Source organism: Arachis hypogaea, chromosome 3, assembly GCF_003086295.3.
Source record: "Arachis hypogaea cultivar Tifrunner chromosome 3, arahy.Tifrunner.gnm2.J5K5, whole genome shotgun sequence".
Classification (NCBI taxonomy): Eukaryota; Viridiplantae; Streptophyta; class Magnoliopsida; order Fabales; family Fabaceae; genus Arachis; species Arachis hypogaea.
In genome coordinates this window covers 134,984,335-135,003,138 of record NC_092038.1, presented here as the reverse complement: position 1 = coordinate 135,003,138, position 18,804 = coordinate 134,984,335, and the positions used below count along the sequence as shown (strand labels likewise).

General features: G+C 30.8%; 1 protein-coding gene and 1 non-coding gene across 3 annotated transcripts; one reads left to right on the top strand and one right to left on the bottom strand.

Annotated features, from left to right (window-relative positions):
- Window positions 1-4,972: 4,972 nt before the first annotated feature.
- LOC112734072 (uncharacterized) lies at window positions 4,973-9,127 on the top strand. 2 transcript variants are annotated; one of them, XM_025783261.3, is made up of 2 exons: window positions 4,973-8,340; window positions 8,812-9,127. In XM_025783261.3, exons 1-2 carry the CDS (start codon window positions 7,764-7,766, stop codon window positions 8,817-8,819), a joined length of 585 nt encoding a protein of 194 aa, XP_025639046.1. In that variant the 5' UTR covers window positions 4,973-7,763; the 3' UTR covers window positions 8,820-9,127. The 2 variants fall into 2 exon arrangements, with proteins under 2 accessions (XP_025639046.1, XP_072089701.1); XM_072233600.1 differs by having other exon boundaries at window positions 7,143-8,336.
- Window positions 9,128-17,765: 8,638 nt separating this feature from the next.
- On the bottom strand, window positions 17,766-17,849 carry TRNAL-CAA (transfer RNA leucine (anticodon CAA)). The gene has a single exon. It is a non-coding gene; the product is annotated as a tRNA-Leu (tRNA).
- Between the last annotated feature and the right edge of the window lie 955 nt (window positions 17,850-18,804).

Below are 18,804 nucleotides of genomic sequence, written 5' to 3'. Positions count from 1 at the left end.
TTATATATTTATTTATAAATTTAATTTCATAAATTATTTTATTGAAGATAATTAAAGGTAGTTTTGATTAATTGGATTTGAAATAAATTAAGGTTTTTATCCAAACTGTATAATTTTAGATTATTTTTCTATTTACTATTTAAAATATTAGAAATTTAAAAATAATAATGTTTGGATATTAAAATTAGAATTTTATCTAATTTTTTAATTATTAAATTAATTTCTATATTTAAATTATAAAATTAGTATTTATAAAATAATAAAAATTTTTATATGATAATATTTTTTTATAATTAAATACTTTATGTTTTGTTAATAAAAAAAATTAATATATTGTATTATATTTTCAATTAGAATATTTAAGTGGAAACAAAATAGCAATTTAAGACAACCAATAATATTTTAAAGTAATTTTAAAGGTTCAATTAGTTTTCAAATTAAACCCCAAAATCTCTAATTCTCACACACAAACCCTAATCCTAATTAACACACACATTTTTTCTCTTTTTCCTAAATGAAACCCTAGCTATCCCCACACCCCACACGGACACACACACACACACAAAACAAACCCAACACACACGGTTCCTGTAAGGAAAGAAAAAAGAAAAGAAAGAAAGGGTAAGAGGGAGGGGGTACCGCGGAAGGAGGGTGAGGGAGGAGAAGGGAAGGTGGTGCGGTGGGCGTCACTGTCACCGTCGCCGCCGCTGCTCAAAGAGAGGGAGGGAGGGAGGGAGGGAGGGAGAGAGAGAGAGAGAGAGAGCTCACCGCCACTGCGCTGCTCAGGGCTGTCACACAGTCGTCGCAGGGATGAGGGGAGGCCGCTACTGCTGTCCGTGGAGCCACCTCCTCATGTTGTGAATAAGGCTGTTCCTGCTGTTGCGGAAGTGAGCGAAGCTGTGGTTGAAGCTGCCGGTGATTTCGGGTTAAGAGAAAAGATTCAGTTGACGCGTTTGGGTTGTGGTTTCAACGTGTCGAGGTATACGTAGGGGCCTTTTCAGAAAACTACACTTTATGAATTGGAATTATTATATATGGATATTACTGTGAGAAAATGTATCATTGAGTGATTGTATAAGTCTTATGTATTGTTGGTTGTCTTGGATGAATATGAATGCTTGTTTGGCTGGGTTATTGTACGGTTTTATGAAACGGACTGTTCTTGAAATACTTCTTTAAAGTTATTTTATAAAAGCTTTGAAATCGAGTTTAACCGGTTGGAAATTTATTTGAGTTTGAATTGGTATTCTTAAAATCTGAAAATGATGCACTTTTGAAAACAACTTGATTTTGAACTGATTTGGTTTTGAACCCGATAAAGAGGGTTACAGAGTGGTTTGGTTGGGACCCGGAAAGGGTGGCAAAGTCATGTTTTAGGGGAGGTGTTGCCGAAATTTCTATAAAATCCAAGATTTTATTTGAAGTGTTATTTAGAAAGTCATGAGTTTAAGACTTGTACTATTTTACTTGAACTATTTACAAAGGTGATGAATTGTGTTTCGAAATGAATTATTGAAAAGAGAACTATGATTCAGCTTTGTTTCTTAAGAAAAGGATTTTACCTTTGGATGCAAGACAGTTAGAAGAAACTTGTGTTTTTAAGCTATTTTAAAGGTGAAAGGGTTTGTCTTTGAAATTAACTTGAGGAGTTCAATTGGAGGAGTTTAAGTGGTTTTAAAAGAACTTGAATCTTGATTGATAAACCTTATTTTTACAAGGTTTTGAGAAAAGTTTAAAGTATCCTTTAAAATTATGGTTTAGAAAAACTAAAATGATTTACGAGCCGTTGGAAACGTTTCAGATTTTTAACATGGGGTTGAAATTGGTTTTAGTTTAAGTAAAAGAAAAGATTTTGAGAATGTGGTTGGAGTAACTGATTACATGACTCGGTTTGACTTAAATTATATTTTTATTTTTATTTATTCAAATCAAGAAAGTTAAAGTTTTACAGATTTTAAACGAATTTGAGAAAATGAGTTATGTTATTCTCCCCTAAAGTCTTGAGATTCTGTTGAGAAATTTTTATTGCCAAATCCTATTTTAGGGTGAATGATTTTCAATCTCTCAGAAGAGATTTTTAAATTGGTGTGGTTTTTGAAATATTTTGGAAAGATGTTGTGGAGGACGACTGTGTTTTAAAAAGAAAAATTTACGTTTGAGACTCTGCTGAGAAATTTTTATTACCAAATCCTGTTTTATGGTGAATGATTTTCAATCTCTCAGAAGAGATTTTTAAATTGGTGTGGTTTTTGAAATATTTTGGAAAGATGTTGTGGAGGACGACTGTGTTTTAAAAAGGGGAATTTACGTTTGACGAAAAGTGACTTATGGCTTGAATGATGATTGATTTGATATGAATTGTTAATGAAATGCGGAAATGATGATGAATAAATGAATATGTGGCTTTTGCACTTTTTTTATCTGAGATACGAGTTTTCCTGGGTAAAGTACCGTGGCTTGCCACCACGTGTTCCAAGTTGAGACTCGATACTCTGTTGACCCTACGACGTAAAGGTGATCGGACATGTATAAATTCTCAGGTGATGAGTTTGGAAAACTCTAATTTAAATTAGTGATGATCAAACATTATGAATATAATTAATTGCAAAATTATCAGTTTGATTTCAATTTATAAATGTTGTTTTAAATAATTTTGCTATGCAAGTTTTTGCATTTGGGCCGAAAAAAAAAGAAAAATATAACAAGCTAATTGTATCAAAAATATATTCAGTCTTGGTATTGAATTGTTATGATTATGGTGGCTGAAATCATGGTTATGTTAGTTGGGCCAAAAATTGTGACATAAGCCCAATTGGTTTATTCATTAGCCTTGATGCAAGTATATATGATGAGTGGCTGAATTATTTTTATAATATTGGGCCAGATTGGATTATAATTATTAGCCCAAATTAATTTTTGCTAGACACCCAATGCTTGATCTGAAACCAATTGTGAGAGAAAGCAAATGTTTTGCCTTATGTTTCCAATGGATTCCATTTCTATCATGTAGTGGATTTCAAATTCAATTAACTTGAATTAACTTACATTGGGAACCATGAGAGAAAAATTATTATTGATTTGATTGATGGCCTTAATGAAGGCACGCTACTCAGCAAAGAGGGAAGTAAAATCAACTCATTTTTAATTATTTTGTTCAAATTCATTTAATTGCTTTTCTTTCAACTCTCTCTTCTCTCTCATCTCTCTTCTCTTTCGGTCATTTCAATAGAGAAACCATGGAAGCTATGGCAAGCTACCATAGAGAAGAAGAAGCAAGCAACAAGACCATTATAATGATGGCAAGAAAAAAAATAAAAAGTATGCTGTGGCTGTGATTTTCATCACTTATGGTAAGATTTGTTAAAGAGATCTCAACTTCTCCATACCAAAAATGGATGAAGAAGATTTCGGTTAGAGGAAGAAGATCTCAGAGGGATGGCTCATCTCTGCTTTTGTGTTCACTCATCACAGAAGGTAGGTAGGGTGGCTACGTGAAGAAGGAAGCAAAAGTGGAGCAGGAGGAGTTGTCATACATCAAGAAGCATCAAGGGCTAGGAGTCCTTCTTGGGGTGTAAGTCAAGTTGGATGGCTCAGATTGATGAAGATTGGTGTAAAGAGAAGACTCAGAGGTAATTGCATGTTGGGTTTTAGCATTCGGTTATTTCTCCTCTCTCTCTGGCCGAACCGATTTTGCATGAAGAAGAAGAAGTTTAGCTTGGTTCATTTGGTTTCAACCGTGGAGGCTTCCCCTTATATATAAGGGAGCACAGCCAAGGCTTGAAGCAAGGAGTGAGAGGGCAAGACACAGAGTTCTCATAGCTACCTAAGCTAACAGAAGTTCTTCTCCTTCAATGTTTTCATTTTATAATTTTTCTGTTTAATTTTGTCTGTCTTGAGTCTCATGAAAAAAGACAAAACAGTGAGGTTTGTAAGAAAAAGCTATAAAGCGAAAAAAGGCAGAGAGTGCAAAATTAAAAGAAAAAGTCATAGATGTCCTTAGAGGTCCTTTGTACATCTGTGTTATGTTTCATGATTCTGTGGGAATCCCCTTACAAGTTGGGTTAGCACTTAGCAGTTGAAAGCTTGGCTGTAACCAAGTTAAGTTCAGGATTAGGGTTAGATTCTGGATTTGTCCCGGATAGGAAGGATAGTTCCTAGGGAGAATTGGTGTTTGTAATCGATGATTATAGTGAAATTTCATCATTGTTGTGATGGAGACTGGATGTAGGCTGCATTGCACTTAGCAGCTGAACCAGGATATATCTTGGTGTAATTATCTCTCTCTTCTACTCCATTTCTGTTTCTGCTACACAGGAGATAAAATTGAAAAACATCTCGTGCCGAGTGACGAGATAAAAAAAAAGTCTCGTGGCTGGGTACGAGATAAAAATAAAAAAGTCTCCAGAAATTTTTACAAAGACCAGCAAGTGTTATTAAGTAAAAAAATGGGCTAAGATTCAAACCCCCTTCTCTTAGCCACTGAAAACCATCACCAGAAATGATACCTCTGTTGATCGATTTGATATATATAGTGGAGACTAAATGTAAGTTTTATGGTACTTGAAAATCAAATCAAGATACATGCTGACATTATTCTCTTCTTTCATTCTCTATTTCTTTCTAGTTTTAGAAACAAAAAAAAAAATTTACATAATTAGTTTCTGCAAAAACTGATGAGTATAAGAATTTCAATTTTTGAGTTTACTTAATTCAATTTCATTCACAAGTTCTAACAGTTTTATCATAAAAATAATACATTAATAAGAGCACAAGAACATAATTAGTTTGAGAAATGACCACGCATAATTATGGAATCTGTCTATTGACATTAATTATCAGATCAAAGAGGCAACGATGGTTCAATTTAGATATCGCATTTGGCTGATCCATGGTCCCATGGCACGTCACACATCAATTAAATCCTCCACCTATTAAGGATTTCTAATTAACCATATAAAAAGAAAAGATACTTACACCACGGTGACTTACGGCGGTTATCAACACGCTCTTGGCATAGCCTTTCAAGAACCTTGCAAGGTCCTCCTTCAACGCCATCCAGAACTGCAGGGCCTGGAGGGCGAGACGCCGAGTATTGGAACCTTTTGCAAGTGCTAACAGGGTTACTGACAACAATAGGATTGAAATTGAAGCCTTCAAAGCTACAAGGAGTCGAGTGAGTTCAACTAACTTGAGAGATAAGAAACCTCTTTAATTTAATTGAACGATTCTGGTGAATAAGGACTTTTTTTAGGTTTCATATGTCTCAAACCGCTTCTACTCATCAAGTGATGAGTGGCTTTTCAGTTACTTTGTCACATCGTCAAAATTAATATGTATATTTATAGTACAATCATGATTATGGATGTTAACTTCATTGATGGAAGGAGCGTGCATATTTACTAATCCCTTTTATTTATTTATTTTTTTGATGTGTTAAAATTTCTTGCACTACAACTATAAGCAAATTTTGTGGTGCCTATAATTTTGGTGTCGAAATTATCAAATTTGTTTTTTATGGTAAATTTTAAATATTAAAAAATTATTTATTTTTATATTTTTTAATTTAAATATTAATTTTTATTTTTTTTTAATAAGTTAGGCAAATATATATAGACACTGTAGCATGCACCATAACTTAGATGTTCCCCTTATTGTAAGAATAGTGCAGTTGAAATAGCAGACAGGATGGTGGTGGAAGAAGGTTTGGGGATTTGGTCTACATGGCAAGGAATAGATAGGGATAAAATAGTTTTTGGGTAAAATATTATTTTCATCTTAACATTCGGATTAAATTCTAATTTTATCTCTAACGTTTCAAATGTGACGCTTATGTTAATAACGTTACTATTTATTAATTAGTTAAGTCATATATTTTTTTATGTGTCAGAAAAATATTACCAAAATTTTCTTATAACACTTTTTCTCCTCAAAATCATATACTATTGGCTCTTTAATATGAAAATTGTTTGTATTAAATTTGTTTGTGACGCAACATCGAACATGTTAAAAAAATTTTGGAATTGAAATAAGACATTTAAAAATTTTGAAACTTAAATAAAATGTCTAAAATATTAAAGACAAAATTAGAATTCAACCCAAACACTTAAGAACTAAAATAATACTTTATCCGTAATTTTTTTTATGTCTCTATTTTGTATTTTCATCTCTATATGGTGCTTTAATTTTTCAACATTTATAGTCGGAAAACTAAAATCCTTGTATTATTATTGTACTTTTGACTCCAAAAAATGACAAACCACGCAGTCGTAATGTCATTCCATTTGGATTAATTATTAGGGTTTATTTATCATGTATTTTAAGAATATAAGTTAAAATTATAAATTGTGAATTTTTTATTAAAAATATAAAAAATTTAAGTTTTTAATGTATTTATTTTATATTTATTAAATAAAAAAATTTAACCAAATTGAATTAGTCTAGTGATTAGCTCACTAATCTGTTTAATAAACAAGTATCGGGGGTTTGAATTTTGTATTGTGCATGTAACAACTTATTGACCAGTAACAAACTCTTAAATGAAGCTCAGTCAGAATAGAAGATATCGTAAGAAATAAAAACAATAAAAAAATTTAAAGTCTTTCATTAATAATAAATTTATCATGTGTTCTTAGAATGAATATGGTTGTTATTGGTATTACTAGCTATTTATAATAACGACAGTTAGATGATTGTTAGTTATTATCAGTTATCTTTTAAGTGGTTAAGGACCGTAGAGAGTTTGCTACGTTGTTATAACTTAAAAACTGTTGTATGTTACACTGTTGTTACAGTTCGTAGTCAGCTATTGGTAGCTTGTAGAACATGGAATTGTTACTCTCTACATAAATTAATTAAGATGTAAGCATTTCCTAGTTGAGCAATCACAATCAAATCATTTTCTCTCAATGTTAATTGGATGGGAATGGAGAAAAATGTTAAGAAATTATTTCATTCCAATTGAATTGATTTATGAATCAAATTATTTCATTAAAATTATAATAAAATTAATTTGATTTTATCATTTTACATTAAAAAAAAACACGTGTATTCAATAATTAATAAAGTCAAAATACTGTTATATTTTTAGATATCAAATCCTGGTCGGATTTCAAAATACAAACAAACAATAGTGGAAGTTTTCTTAATTCCAAACATAACATTTTATTCACAAATTGATTCAATTCCAAATAATTGTGCATTCCCAACATACTCTCAGTAATTTCTCTTACCACCTTACCAGTGTCACTGTTACCGATTCCTGAACAAAATCCGACAAATAAGATATCCGATCCCCGTAATAAAACCTTCCTTCTAATAATTTAATTACATCATCATGAAATCCTCATCATACACTGTCAGAAATTTATTGCTAAAAAACATTCCTTTCTTGAAGAGCCAATCTAACACATAAATCATGGCATTCATCATGTTCTTCCTTTCTATTATTGTGATAGAATGTTACCGAATTTCTATTATTACTTTTATTTTAATTTTAATAAAAGAAAGAAGCAAATTTTGTAAGCAAATGAATCAATCAATTAAGTTGAAAAAAATGATTATATTTTTCTTTATATACCTATTTTCTGGGCAAGCACATAAAGTCAATACAAAGTTTCTCATTCATATTGTTCCATTTGTCCCTTTATCCTTTTGTGGTTATCATTGTTTTGTCATTATAACCAACCAACACCATATATTAATATCAACTTTTGCAGCATATAAGTTTTCTTTATTCATCATTATTGCCAAATCATTGCAATATCATGGAATCTTCATTGACTCTAGCCACTGAGAGCTTCTCATATAGTTGGTTATCATCATCAAGCTGCAAATCTACTACTACAACACCATTAGACCCAAATTGCCAGAACTTCAACTTTGATATCTCTTTTTTAACTAATTCTTCTTCTTGTGTTGTTGCTTATGCTGATGAACTCTTCTCTGCTGGTACCATCAAACCTCTGTTTGTTCTTCACCCTAATAACACCAAACTAGATTCCTTGGACAATAGTTCTTCATCTTCCAATTCAAGAGATCTTAGGTCTCCAATTCATCATCATAATCATGATGAATTGTTCACAAGGTGGAAGGCATCAACAAGGAGAACATTCAAGAACATATCGAGGCGTATCGGCCGGTTAAGCCGGAAAGTTGTGTGTTCAGGGAAGATTGTTAGTGTTATTGATGATGATATTGATATTGATAATCACAATAACAAGAACAAAGAAAGGCAAGTTAAAAGATCATCAATTACAGTTCATCCTGTTATTGGTGCTTTCCATGATTCTCATCTTGAGAATTCAATTTATGAAGCTGTTCTTCATTGCAAAAGATCAGTAGGTACATTTTTATTCATGCTTTTCTAAAATTTGTTAATCATCTTTTATATATGGAAAAGTATAGGTAGACAATGAAAAAACTAAACAATGTGAACAATAGATATATCGGATATTCATTTTACTAGGTATACAGATGGTTATTCTAATATTAAAATTTAGGTGGATAATTTAGAAGTATAGTGTGTTTTTATTTGATTGATGGTTGTTCATGTTGTTCAAAAAAATCATTGGTTACCTAGCATAACCCTCTATATATATATTCTAAAAATAATATAGTGATATTTTATTTAATAAAAAAATAAATACAATATCTAAAGTCAGGACAAAAAAAATTAAAAAAAAAATTTAAATATTCACGAACAGATAAAATTATAAAAAAAATTATACAAAAATAGATAAAAAAAAAATCTTAAAACGCTATCCATAAGGCATATTATTACTTTCTTATTTAATCTTCTTTTTCATATTTCAGAAAATTGAAGAGAAGAAAAATTGGAGAAGCTTTAATTTGCTAGAGACATGCCAAGCTGAGGGATTTATAGATGATATATTAAGTTAAGGGAATGTTGGAATATATTAGTGGATCCTATGTTCCTGATGTTAATATATGTAATTCATTTTAATATATGTTCTTTATTTTAAAATTCCTCTTTATATTATTACTCACTCTACATGTCAATGAAATTCTTGCTTTCATAGCAAAGTAGTGTTTCATTATAGTAAAGTGAATACCTCGAGATATCTTTAATCGATTTGGTTGAAATCCCTAATCAATTGCCTTCAACTTATGTTTGTGTTCTTCACTCTATTACATTCTTATTATTCCAATTCTCTTGGAAAAAATCCATCAATAATTTCGAAAATATCTAGTTATGAAAAAGCAAGAAAGAAAATATACACATTTTTATGACTTGATTAGTTAATTAGACAAGGTATCAAAAATAAATTATATCATTAGACAAATAGTTGCTAAATTAACCTTTTTGTGAAGTACGTATTTTATATTTTGTTTTTTTACTTTGAGTTTGTTTGATATTTTATTTATTTAAAAATAAATTAATGTATGTAAAAAAATCATTTAAAGTACTTTTTTTTTAATTTAGTTGTAGAGTATATATTTAATTTAATTTTAAAAGTTATTCGCTATTGTTGCTTGTAGTTATCTATGTGGTACACCAAAAAAGTATCTCTTTCTTTTCCACAACCTTACAAGTGCAACCAACAACCTCCACAAGGTTAGCTTGTCAATTTAAAAAGGATACGTTATTCTCACAGATGTGAATAAAATAGCTAAGAGCAATGTTTTGCATAATGTAGAAAGCAAATTCTCCTGGCAGAATCTTCTACTCCGGACAATTATTCCTCCAACTTTATGAAACCTAGTTTAATTTTCCATAATTGATGCAGAAATAATAATGTTTTCAGTTTTCACAAATAGGAATTAATGCGATAATTTTAATTAGAATAATGCTAAGGGTCATCAGGAACATTAGGAAAGTAAATATCATAGATAGGTGGAATTCCCAATTGAGAGATGTTATGTGTCATCTAAGATTATGCTTAAAAGTTAAACCACACAACTGATTATTAATATTCTATAAGTGAAAATGTGAATTATGAAATTATGATTAATGCCATTGTAACTTGCAGCATATTATAATTTCTAAGTGGCACACCCAGAGAGGTTCACTTTTTTTTTTAACCTTTTTTCTAAAAGAAATTAAATATTATTGTTCGTTTAAAGCAGTGCAAGACAAGTAGGGCAGGAAGGGACAAATAGTGTTGGAGAAAAATCCAAATCTGATTCTGTCACTTTATAACTCCTGCGCATTTATTTTCTTCATTATTCTTTGTTCTCTTGTTCCATGGTGTTGCCTCCTTATCTATCATGATTGATGAACCACCGGAAAGTGACCGTTATCCCTTATTCTTACTTGCCATTTTATGTTATATACCAAATTAATACAAACGCATTATTAGGTTATTAGGTCTTTAATTTTCTCATTATTACATTTTCTTCAACTGGATTCTAACGACATGAGATCCTATCCTAGCTATTTAAATTCGGCGGTTTTTGCCTGCCTATTTTTTATTTAAGCCAAACTTCAATGAAGAAAAATATTAAAAATAAGAAATTAAGAAAAAACTATATCAACTTGTTAATTATATGTAATTACTACCTCAATAAAAAAGGCAATAGATAAATAAATGAATAACATTATTTTCTTATCTCCAATTTCTTATAACGTTGCCTTAATATGTGAGGACAAAATCTGTCGGTGCACTACTTGTATGTAGTAATTGTGCCAACTAATAAACATGATATTCAATATTCATGAAGGTGGACACGCATGTTTTAGTCATGGTTCTGAAAATTGGACCGAATTGATCGGTTGAACCAATTTAATTGAAAATTAATGATAAAAGTAATTTGGTTTGTTATTTATAACCGCTAAAAAAAAACCATTTAAAAACCGTCGAATTGGTTGAGAATTGGCTAGTTGGATTAAATCGATAACATGCTGGTCCGAATAAAACAACGCTGTTTTGTTTATTTGTAAAAAAAAAAAAAAAAAGCCAAAATCATTCGGAACCAACCCCCCTTCTTCCCCCAATAATTCATACACTCTCTGGTAGGGGTGGCAGTGGGGAGGATTTTTGCCTTACCCGACCCCGTCCCGTCGTCCTATTACTCATGTACTACCTGTCTCACCTCTATTCGCCTCTATAAAAATTAAATAACATTTTAATTTTTACATACTCATATATAAATTAAGACAAAAAGTTAAAATTCATAGATAAATTAAAATACAAATATAAAATTCATACAATGTCATTAGCTCAAATAACTTGAAATTAAAAAAAAAAAAAACTAGTGTTAGATCACTACAAATTTAACACCATAGTAAAGAAATTATAATATTAGATATAAAAGAGTCTTCAATTCTTATTCTTAATCACTTTCGACATCTTCATCATCATTAAAAGTTTGCAAATCAAGATTTAAACTTGAAAATCAAAAGCGATAACAAGTAACAAATTAATTGGTACTATGTAAAAAATTAACATAAATGAAGATTAAACAATATATCACCTTTACTTCCCAAAGGTGCCCACAACCAACTTTGGCCACATCAAAGCTTCAATTATGTCTTGTTTGAGCTTTGCGCGATGAGGAGAAATTACATGACCACTTGTACTAAAGCAGATTCAGAGACAATAGTGGACACCAGAATAACATATATATCCTTAGTTATTTTGTAAGAACTTTAAATTTCATCTGATTGTTCTTCTACCATTTTAAAATATTAAAGTTAATGACAACATAGAATAACATATATATCCTTAGCTATTTTGTAAGAACTTTAAATTTCATCTGATTGTTCTTTTACCATTTTAAAATATTAAAGTTAATGACAACATCTTTTCAAACTGCAAACTTGACAAATCATAAAACACATTTTTCATGGTGAAGGTAATTTCTTTAGTCATATATCTTACCAGTCACCAACAAAAAAATAAAGAATCAACTTATATTTTCTCTTTTGCTTTAATTTTACAGTTTAATATATGATTGGTGTCACAAAACGTATATCTAATATCAAATTTACTCTACTATAATCTAAAATAAATAACTACCAAGTATTAGAATAAATATGATGTTTGACAAAATTAAAAATATCAAAACTTTCAAAACTCATAATACAACTGGTCACCAAAACACAATTCAATGACTCAACCATGTAACCAACTCAAACAAGACTCAACACAAATTAAGTATTACTTTGATCATAAATTTAAAATTAGGACAAAACTGTTACTCAAATTAAAATTAGGGAACATTGCAACTAAATAAAAATTACACACCGACGGATTCACAGGGCACGGCGATGAAGGACGGAGGACGGAGGACAGAGGACGAAGGACGTCGGCTAAGTTTTGCGCTCAGACGGAGGATGACGGCAGCGAAGCTCTGCTCAGCTGCTCTCGGACAGAGGGTACAGCGACAGACTCACGGTGACGAAGGAGGCTAAGTTCTGCTCTCAGAAAGAGGATGATGGCGGCGAAGCACTGCTCAGCTGCTCTCGGACGGAGGACGGAGGCAAGAACGACGACAGCCGGCGAGTAGGTGTTGGAGAAAAAGAAGGCAATAAGCTCGATGCTCTATTGCTCTCAGCCTCAGCCTCTCATTGGTTTCTGGAATTTGGAAAAGAGAAGAATAATTTTAGGGTTTCAATGTTGCATCTGAGAGTGAGGCTGAGGCACACCCACACTCCACACAAAAGTTGTTTATATATTTTTTATATTTAATAATATTTATTAATTTTTATATATTTATATTATATGTTTTATTTTGTATTATAATATATGCTCCGGGACGGGTTCACCCTAACCTCGACCCCACCCCACCCCGCTAGTGAACCCGCCCCGCATCCGGGGCGAGCGCGGGTACCCGCGGGTTCGGGTACTCTTGCCACCCCTACTCCCTGGAGACCTCTGAAGAAAAGCCAAATCTTAGCTCTTCATTGCCACCGCCGTCCCAAGGTCCTCAGCGCTGCTGCCGCCCCCAGGTCCTCAGCGCCGCCGCTTCTTCCTCTTTCCCGTTTTGCAGAACCCAGGTAGCTCGGCACGTCGTCTTTATCTTCGCTGCCTTCTCTGTTCGTGGCTTGGAGCAGCTCGCCATCGGGTCGCCGCTTACCATCGTCTCTTCTATTGCCTCGTCTCGCAGGTTGCCGTCCGTGTCTCCGTCAAAGGTTAGTAGCCTCCGCTTCTTCCTTTAAATTCTGAATATTCGGTCTTCTTCTTCGTTTGAAGTTCTGAAATTGTTGTTCAATTTTTGTTCCATTTTTTTTGTAATGTTTTGTAATTGTTTGTTGCTGATGGATCTGTCTTGTATTTGTTGGTTGGTGATGACTGTAAAAATTTTTTTCAAATTTACTGATGGCTCGATGGCTCTGTTAGTCTGTTTTAGTGTTTTACAGTTTTGTAATTGCTGGATAGTGATGGCTCTGAAATTTTTGTTCAAATTTACTTATGGGTCTGTTTTGTAATTACTAGTTGCTGATGGCTCTTAATTTTTTTGTTCAAATTTACTAATGGCTTTGTTTTGTAATTACTAGTTTTGCTGGGTGAAGGTTTAGTGTTTTGGAATATTTTATAATGTGCTAATGGTTGTAATTGTTGGCTTTGTTTGTAATTGCTGGGTGAAAGTTTAGTGTTTTGTGATTATTGGTTAATATTTTGGTTTGTTTGTTGCTGAATGCTGTAGGCGGAATTCAGATATGGTCTTGTTAATGATTTTTTTATTTCTCATTGTGCTGCGGCTGTTTTTAATTTTGTATCTGTTTTATTAATTTTAGTTATGGATAATAGTATTAATCAAGAAGCAATTGCTGATAACAATGCATCTGTGACTAATAACTTGCCTATCAATCCTCCTATTTCGAATAATGATGCTAATCCTAATCCTCCTAGTACTAACGATAGTCAGTCACAATTTCTCTAATTTACAGGGAAAAACAGATTTAGTTTGGAAGTATATTGCTCTACAAATAGTGAATGAAAAACCTCAATATCAATGTTTATTTTGTCTACAAGTTTTCAATGGAGGCAGAATTCACAAGTTGAAGAAACATCTAGCAAAGATTACTGGAGATGTGAAAAATGTCCTAAAGTTCTATATGATGTGAAAAAATAGATGGAAAGCTTATTGAAAGAAATTTAGACCAACAAAAACAAAAGAAAAGTAAGTTTTAGTGAAGAGGATGGTGATGAGGTAGAGGATGCAGTTGATGAAGCAATAGTATGTTATGATTTTATAATTGGTAGATGAATAGTGGAGGTTATTCGGTAGTTCTGCTCCATGTTTACAAAGGATAGCTATTCGCATTCTTAGCCAAGCATCTGCTTCTTCTGGGTGTGAGAGAAATTGGAGTCTTTTTTACCAGATTCATACAAAAAGAAGAAATAGATTAGAGCATGATAGATTGAATGATATTGTTTATATTACTTATAATTTGCATCTTAAATCCAAGTAATATATGTTTATGCAATATCATATTATTTCATACGTAATCTTTATCATAACAAATTTGTAAATTATTAATTCTTCATATATCGTATTTAACTTGTAAGGAAGAAAAAAGAAAAAAAGAAAGTAAAAGATACAATATGATCCAATTGATTATCAATTTAGTTGACTTTTAGATGACGGAAGAGGTTGTAGACAAAGAGTCTGATCTTCCTAATAATGTGGATGACTTATTGCGTGAGTATTATAGTTTATTTTCTAATGATTTATTAGAATGTTGTTTATAATATAATGATAACATGTGTATTTTATTGAGTGATATTGATGCTGATTTATATCAAAGTGGCGGTGGTAGTAGTGGTCTTTATGCTACATTTCTTGATTTTTCTGCTCAAGAAGGTGAAAATGAAGGTGAAGATGATCCCACCGAAGCAAATTTGCAACAAGTTCTTGCGAATTTTGATGATTGATAAATCATGATGTTGAAATTTAATATTTAGATATATTTTTTATTATTTAACTTTTGAGTTTGTATTTTAATAAGATCATATGAATTTGGTTGATGATATTTTATGTAGTATTTTAAATTTTAAAAATATTTTAAAATTTATATTAGACTGTAATTATATTTTAAAATATTTATTTATAATTTATTTATTATTCTATTTTAAAATAATTTTTTCAGTTGAATGATTAAATCGATTAGACCAATAAATTAATGAACCAATAATTAAAACAATTTGACTACCGATCCCATTCTCACATGCATCTTGGTCGTAACACAAAAAGCTGATAACATATGTTCATACTACTGACTATAGAGAGAGTAATAGAATTTCTCTCTAAATACAAACACTAGGATGAATCAATTCTTTAAAGATTATTGTCATTATGTGTGATTTGCACAACAAAAATCTCAATAACAAAAAATTAATCACTACATTAATTATATATATATGTGTGTTATTTTATATATTCTGTATGTAAAACAAACTACAGTAATCTATCAATAAAATAGTCAAATGTCTTATAATAAAAGAATCAAACTATTCCAAATCTTTTCATCAACATCAAATATATATTATCATGAATTTAATTTTAATTTATCATTAATATAAAATAATTTTATATATATTTAATTATATAACATCATATTAATATAAATAATTATTTTTTATATAAACTACATAAATAATTATAAAAAAACAGTTATAGTTGGAGGTTATTAATATAAAACATTTTTTTTACTAGGATGAAAATTAAATTCTGTTATTATACTATATTTTTTTATGTCCATAAAGCACAACATGTTCTCCCAAAAAATCCAAGATAACTATTATTTCATATCGGAAAAACAAAGATCATATACATGTTTTAGATTTTTTCGAAAATTTTAATTGTATGGCTCTATAGTCATATTTGACTCACTTACCAACAAAGTTGATCCATTAGAAAAGCCATGCCATACATACATAGAGACAAGCACAGGTGCTGCCATTGTAATGTGAAATCCCAGTAATCCACGTGAATTACACGTGCATTATTAGCAAAGTTGTGTTGTATGTGTGCATGCAATTTCAAAACAAAAGGTAGTATTATTAATTAGTGAATAAAATGTTTTTTTTTCAATGCATGGATGGACCCCAAGACCTTATGAATAAGATCCTGATTTGGAAAAGAACGTATAACACATTGGGGACCAGTTAAACCAATAAGATAATTAGGCTTAAACTTGGAAGAATAATATAGCTCTGCGGCCACAAAGAGAAAATTAAATCATATTCATAGTTCACAAAAAAAAAAAATTACGTTTGAGTATACGACAAACAAACTTGAAAGGAATGTTCGTTTTGGTTTATAAGGTCGCTGATCGAATGTCCTAGAATTCTAACAATAATTTCTGTCTTCTTATTACATTCATCCCAAATGAAAAAAAAAAAAAAAAAACACCACTTGCTTTAAAACGAAAAAACCAATAATCTTATATTATATTAATTTTTCAGAAATATTAGCTAGGCAGTTAAACATTTTTTTAACCAAATCATATATTTACGCATGCGCACTTTCGTTTGATTTTTTTTTCCTTTTTCTTTTTTCATCATCTATATGTTCAACAAAATTACTAAACACATATTGCATAACATAAAGATTTTGTAATGAATAATACATAAATTTTTAATTTTTAAAAGACTATAAACTCAGATTATCGACTAACTCAACCAATAAAATGTATTCAATATATCAAATATTATTAGAACTCAACACAAAATTATTAGATAAAAATATTAATATAGAAATTAAAGGACAAAAAAAAGCAACAATAAAAGTAACTTTTGACATGTGTAGTAAAATTATTGAGGACAAAAATTTTAGAGTCGAGCACAAAAATTTTATAATAACCAACACATAAATTTTTTTATATCAATTTAATAATTTTATTTTTTATGAACTTTGATGTAACATGAATCACTAATTAATTTTCGAATTCTTTAGGATGAGGGAGTTTGAATAACTTTTTTATCACTTTAGTTAATTTAGTATGAAGTATCAGGATTTTGTTTTACCTGCTCAAGAAGAATAAAAATAAGAAACAGAGAAAAAAAAAAAAACAAAACAGAAAAAAAAAACTCTGCAATAACTCCAAGAGCAAGAGGAGAAAGAAATAAAAAAAATATAATAACAACAAAAATATAAAAAAAAACATAAAAAATAAAAAATATTTTATTTACTCGTATATTGTGTAAGTGATTTTTATTGGATTTTGTACTAATTTTACTAAACTTAGTTACTAAATGCTTGTATGTGTATCAAAAACGTTAATTTTTTAAAAGATAATAGAAATATAGACATGGTGAATAAAAAAAAAAAATCGGAAAAGCAGATTTTTAAAGCTAACGAGTAACTACTAGTTCCTAACTAGAAAGATAGATTTTGATGGTAGTTATCTGGTATTTTTGTTGTGGTCAGGTGGTAATTTTTTTTTTAAATAGCCTTTCTCATATCTCTTTTTTTTATTTTTTTGGGTCAGACAACTCACACACACATTCACACTCGATACACACTTTATTAAGGGTTCATCCACTATCTATAGTGAGACTTGAACCCAGATGCATCACATTTGATGCATGATGATGGACTATTAAGCTAAAGCCTCAGCTGCTGGTATTGGTTTTCATCTCTCTATCCGACTCTTATTGGGCTTCTGAATCTCATTCCATTCTTGATCAGGCTATATTAGTTACAAAATGGACTTTCGACCCAGCAAAATATATGGATTTGGACCTTGAACAGGTTATAGTTTGAAGTCCACAAATATTAGAGAGGTTATAGTCTCACATGAAACCCAAATGGAATAAGCTTAGATAGATCTAAAATACAAAGATTAAAATAATAGCTGTCAGAAGTGGGATTTGAACCCACGCCCTCTTTCGAAGACCAGAACTTGAGTCTGGCGCCTTAGACCACTCGGCCATCCTGACATTGATGCACTTAAAATGGATTATTTTATTAACAAATATTTATTGCACTCACCATGTATTATGGAATAATCACATTATTGTATAAAACCTTATACTGTTGGGAGAGATAAATCATAAAATCCTATCTTTTTCTGTCAAGGAATTGCCATCATAGATAAATATCGTATCACCTTGAAGAAAATGAACGACCATAGATTTTTCCCTTTTCTTTTTTTTGGTAATGATTAATGAATGAACGGCCATAGATTATTAGATATATCAAATATCATGCTTCTTGGTTAGAAATTATTGCTCCTTTTTATTTGGGCCAGTAGGCCTAGAAGCTGGCCCATATTGAATTTGAATATTTTATATCTCTTATTGTCATATCTCCATATGTGGTTACCGTTGACCGAAAACCAAAATGTTATGAACTGTTAGAATTGAGTATTTGTAATTGTTGTATGTGGTATAATTAATGTGCAAGAACAACAACTGTATATGATGATTTTTTTTTCTGGTATTAGTATGTGATGATGTATTAACTTGCTTCAATTAACCATGTGGACTATTAGTCCAAAAATATTTCACCCAACCAATTGTACCTCTTCACCAAAAATAAATAAATTACTAATTGTACTTAACAACACAAAATTGTTGATTACTAAAGTTACGAATGTATTGATAAATTTGGAGTTAAACGTCGATGTCTCTATCGTGCCTAAAGTTTCAGCTGTGATACATTATTTCTTGGAAATTCACTCTGGCATCCAGAGTCAAAAAACGCGTATCCAATTTATATGTTGCCCAAAAATGAGGCTAGTACTAAGATTTTATCAAACAATTTGTCAAAGTTATTACAAGTGATAGATGCAAGTTAATGAACGAGTGACATTTTGAAAGGAACCAGTGGTGATAACTACGTAAAGGTGAAGTGTGATAACTAGTTTGAAAATAATGCATCTCGTGGGGCCAT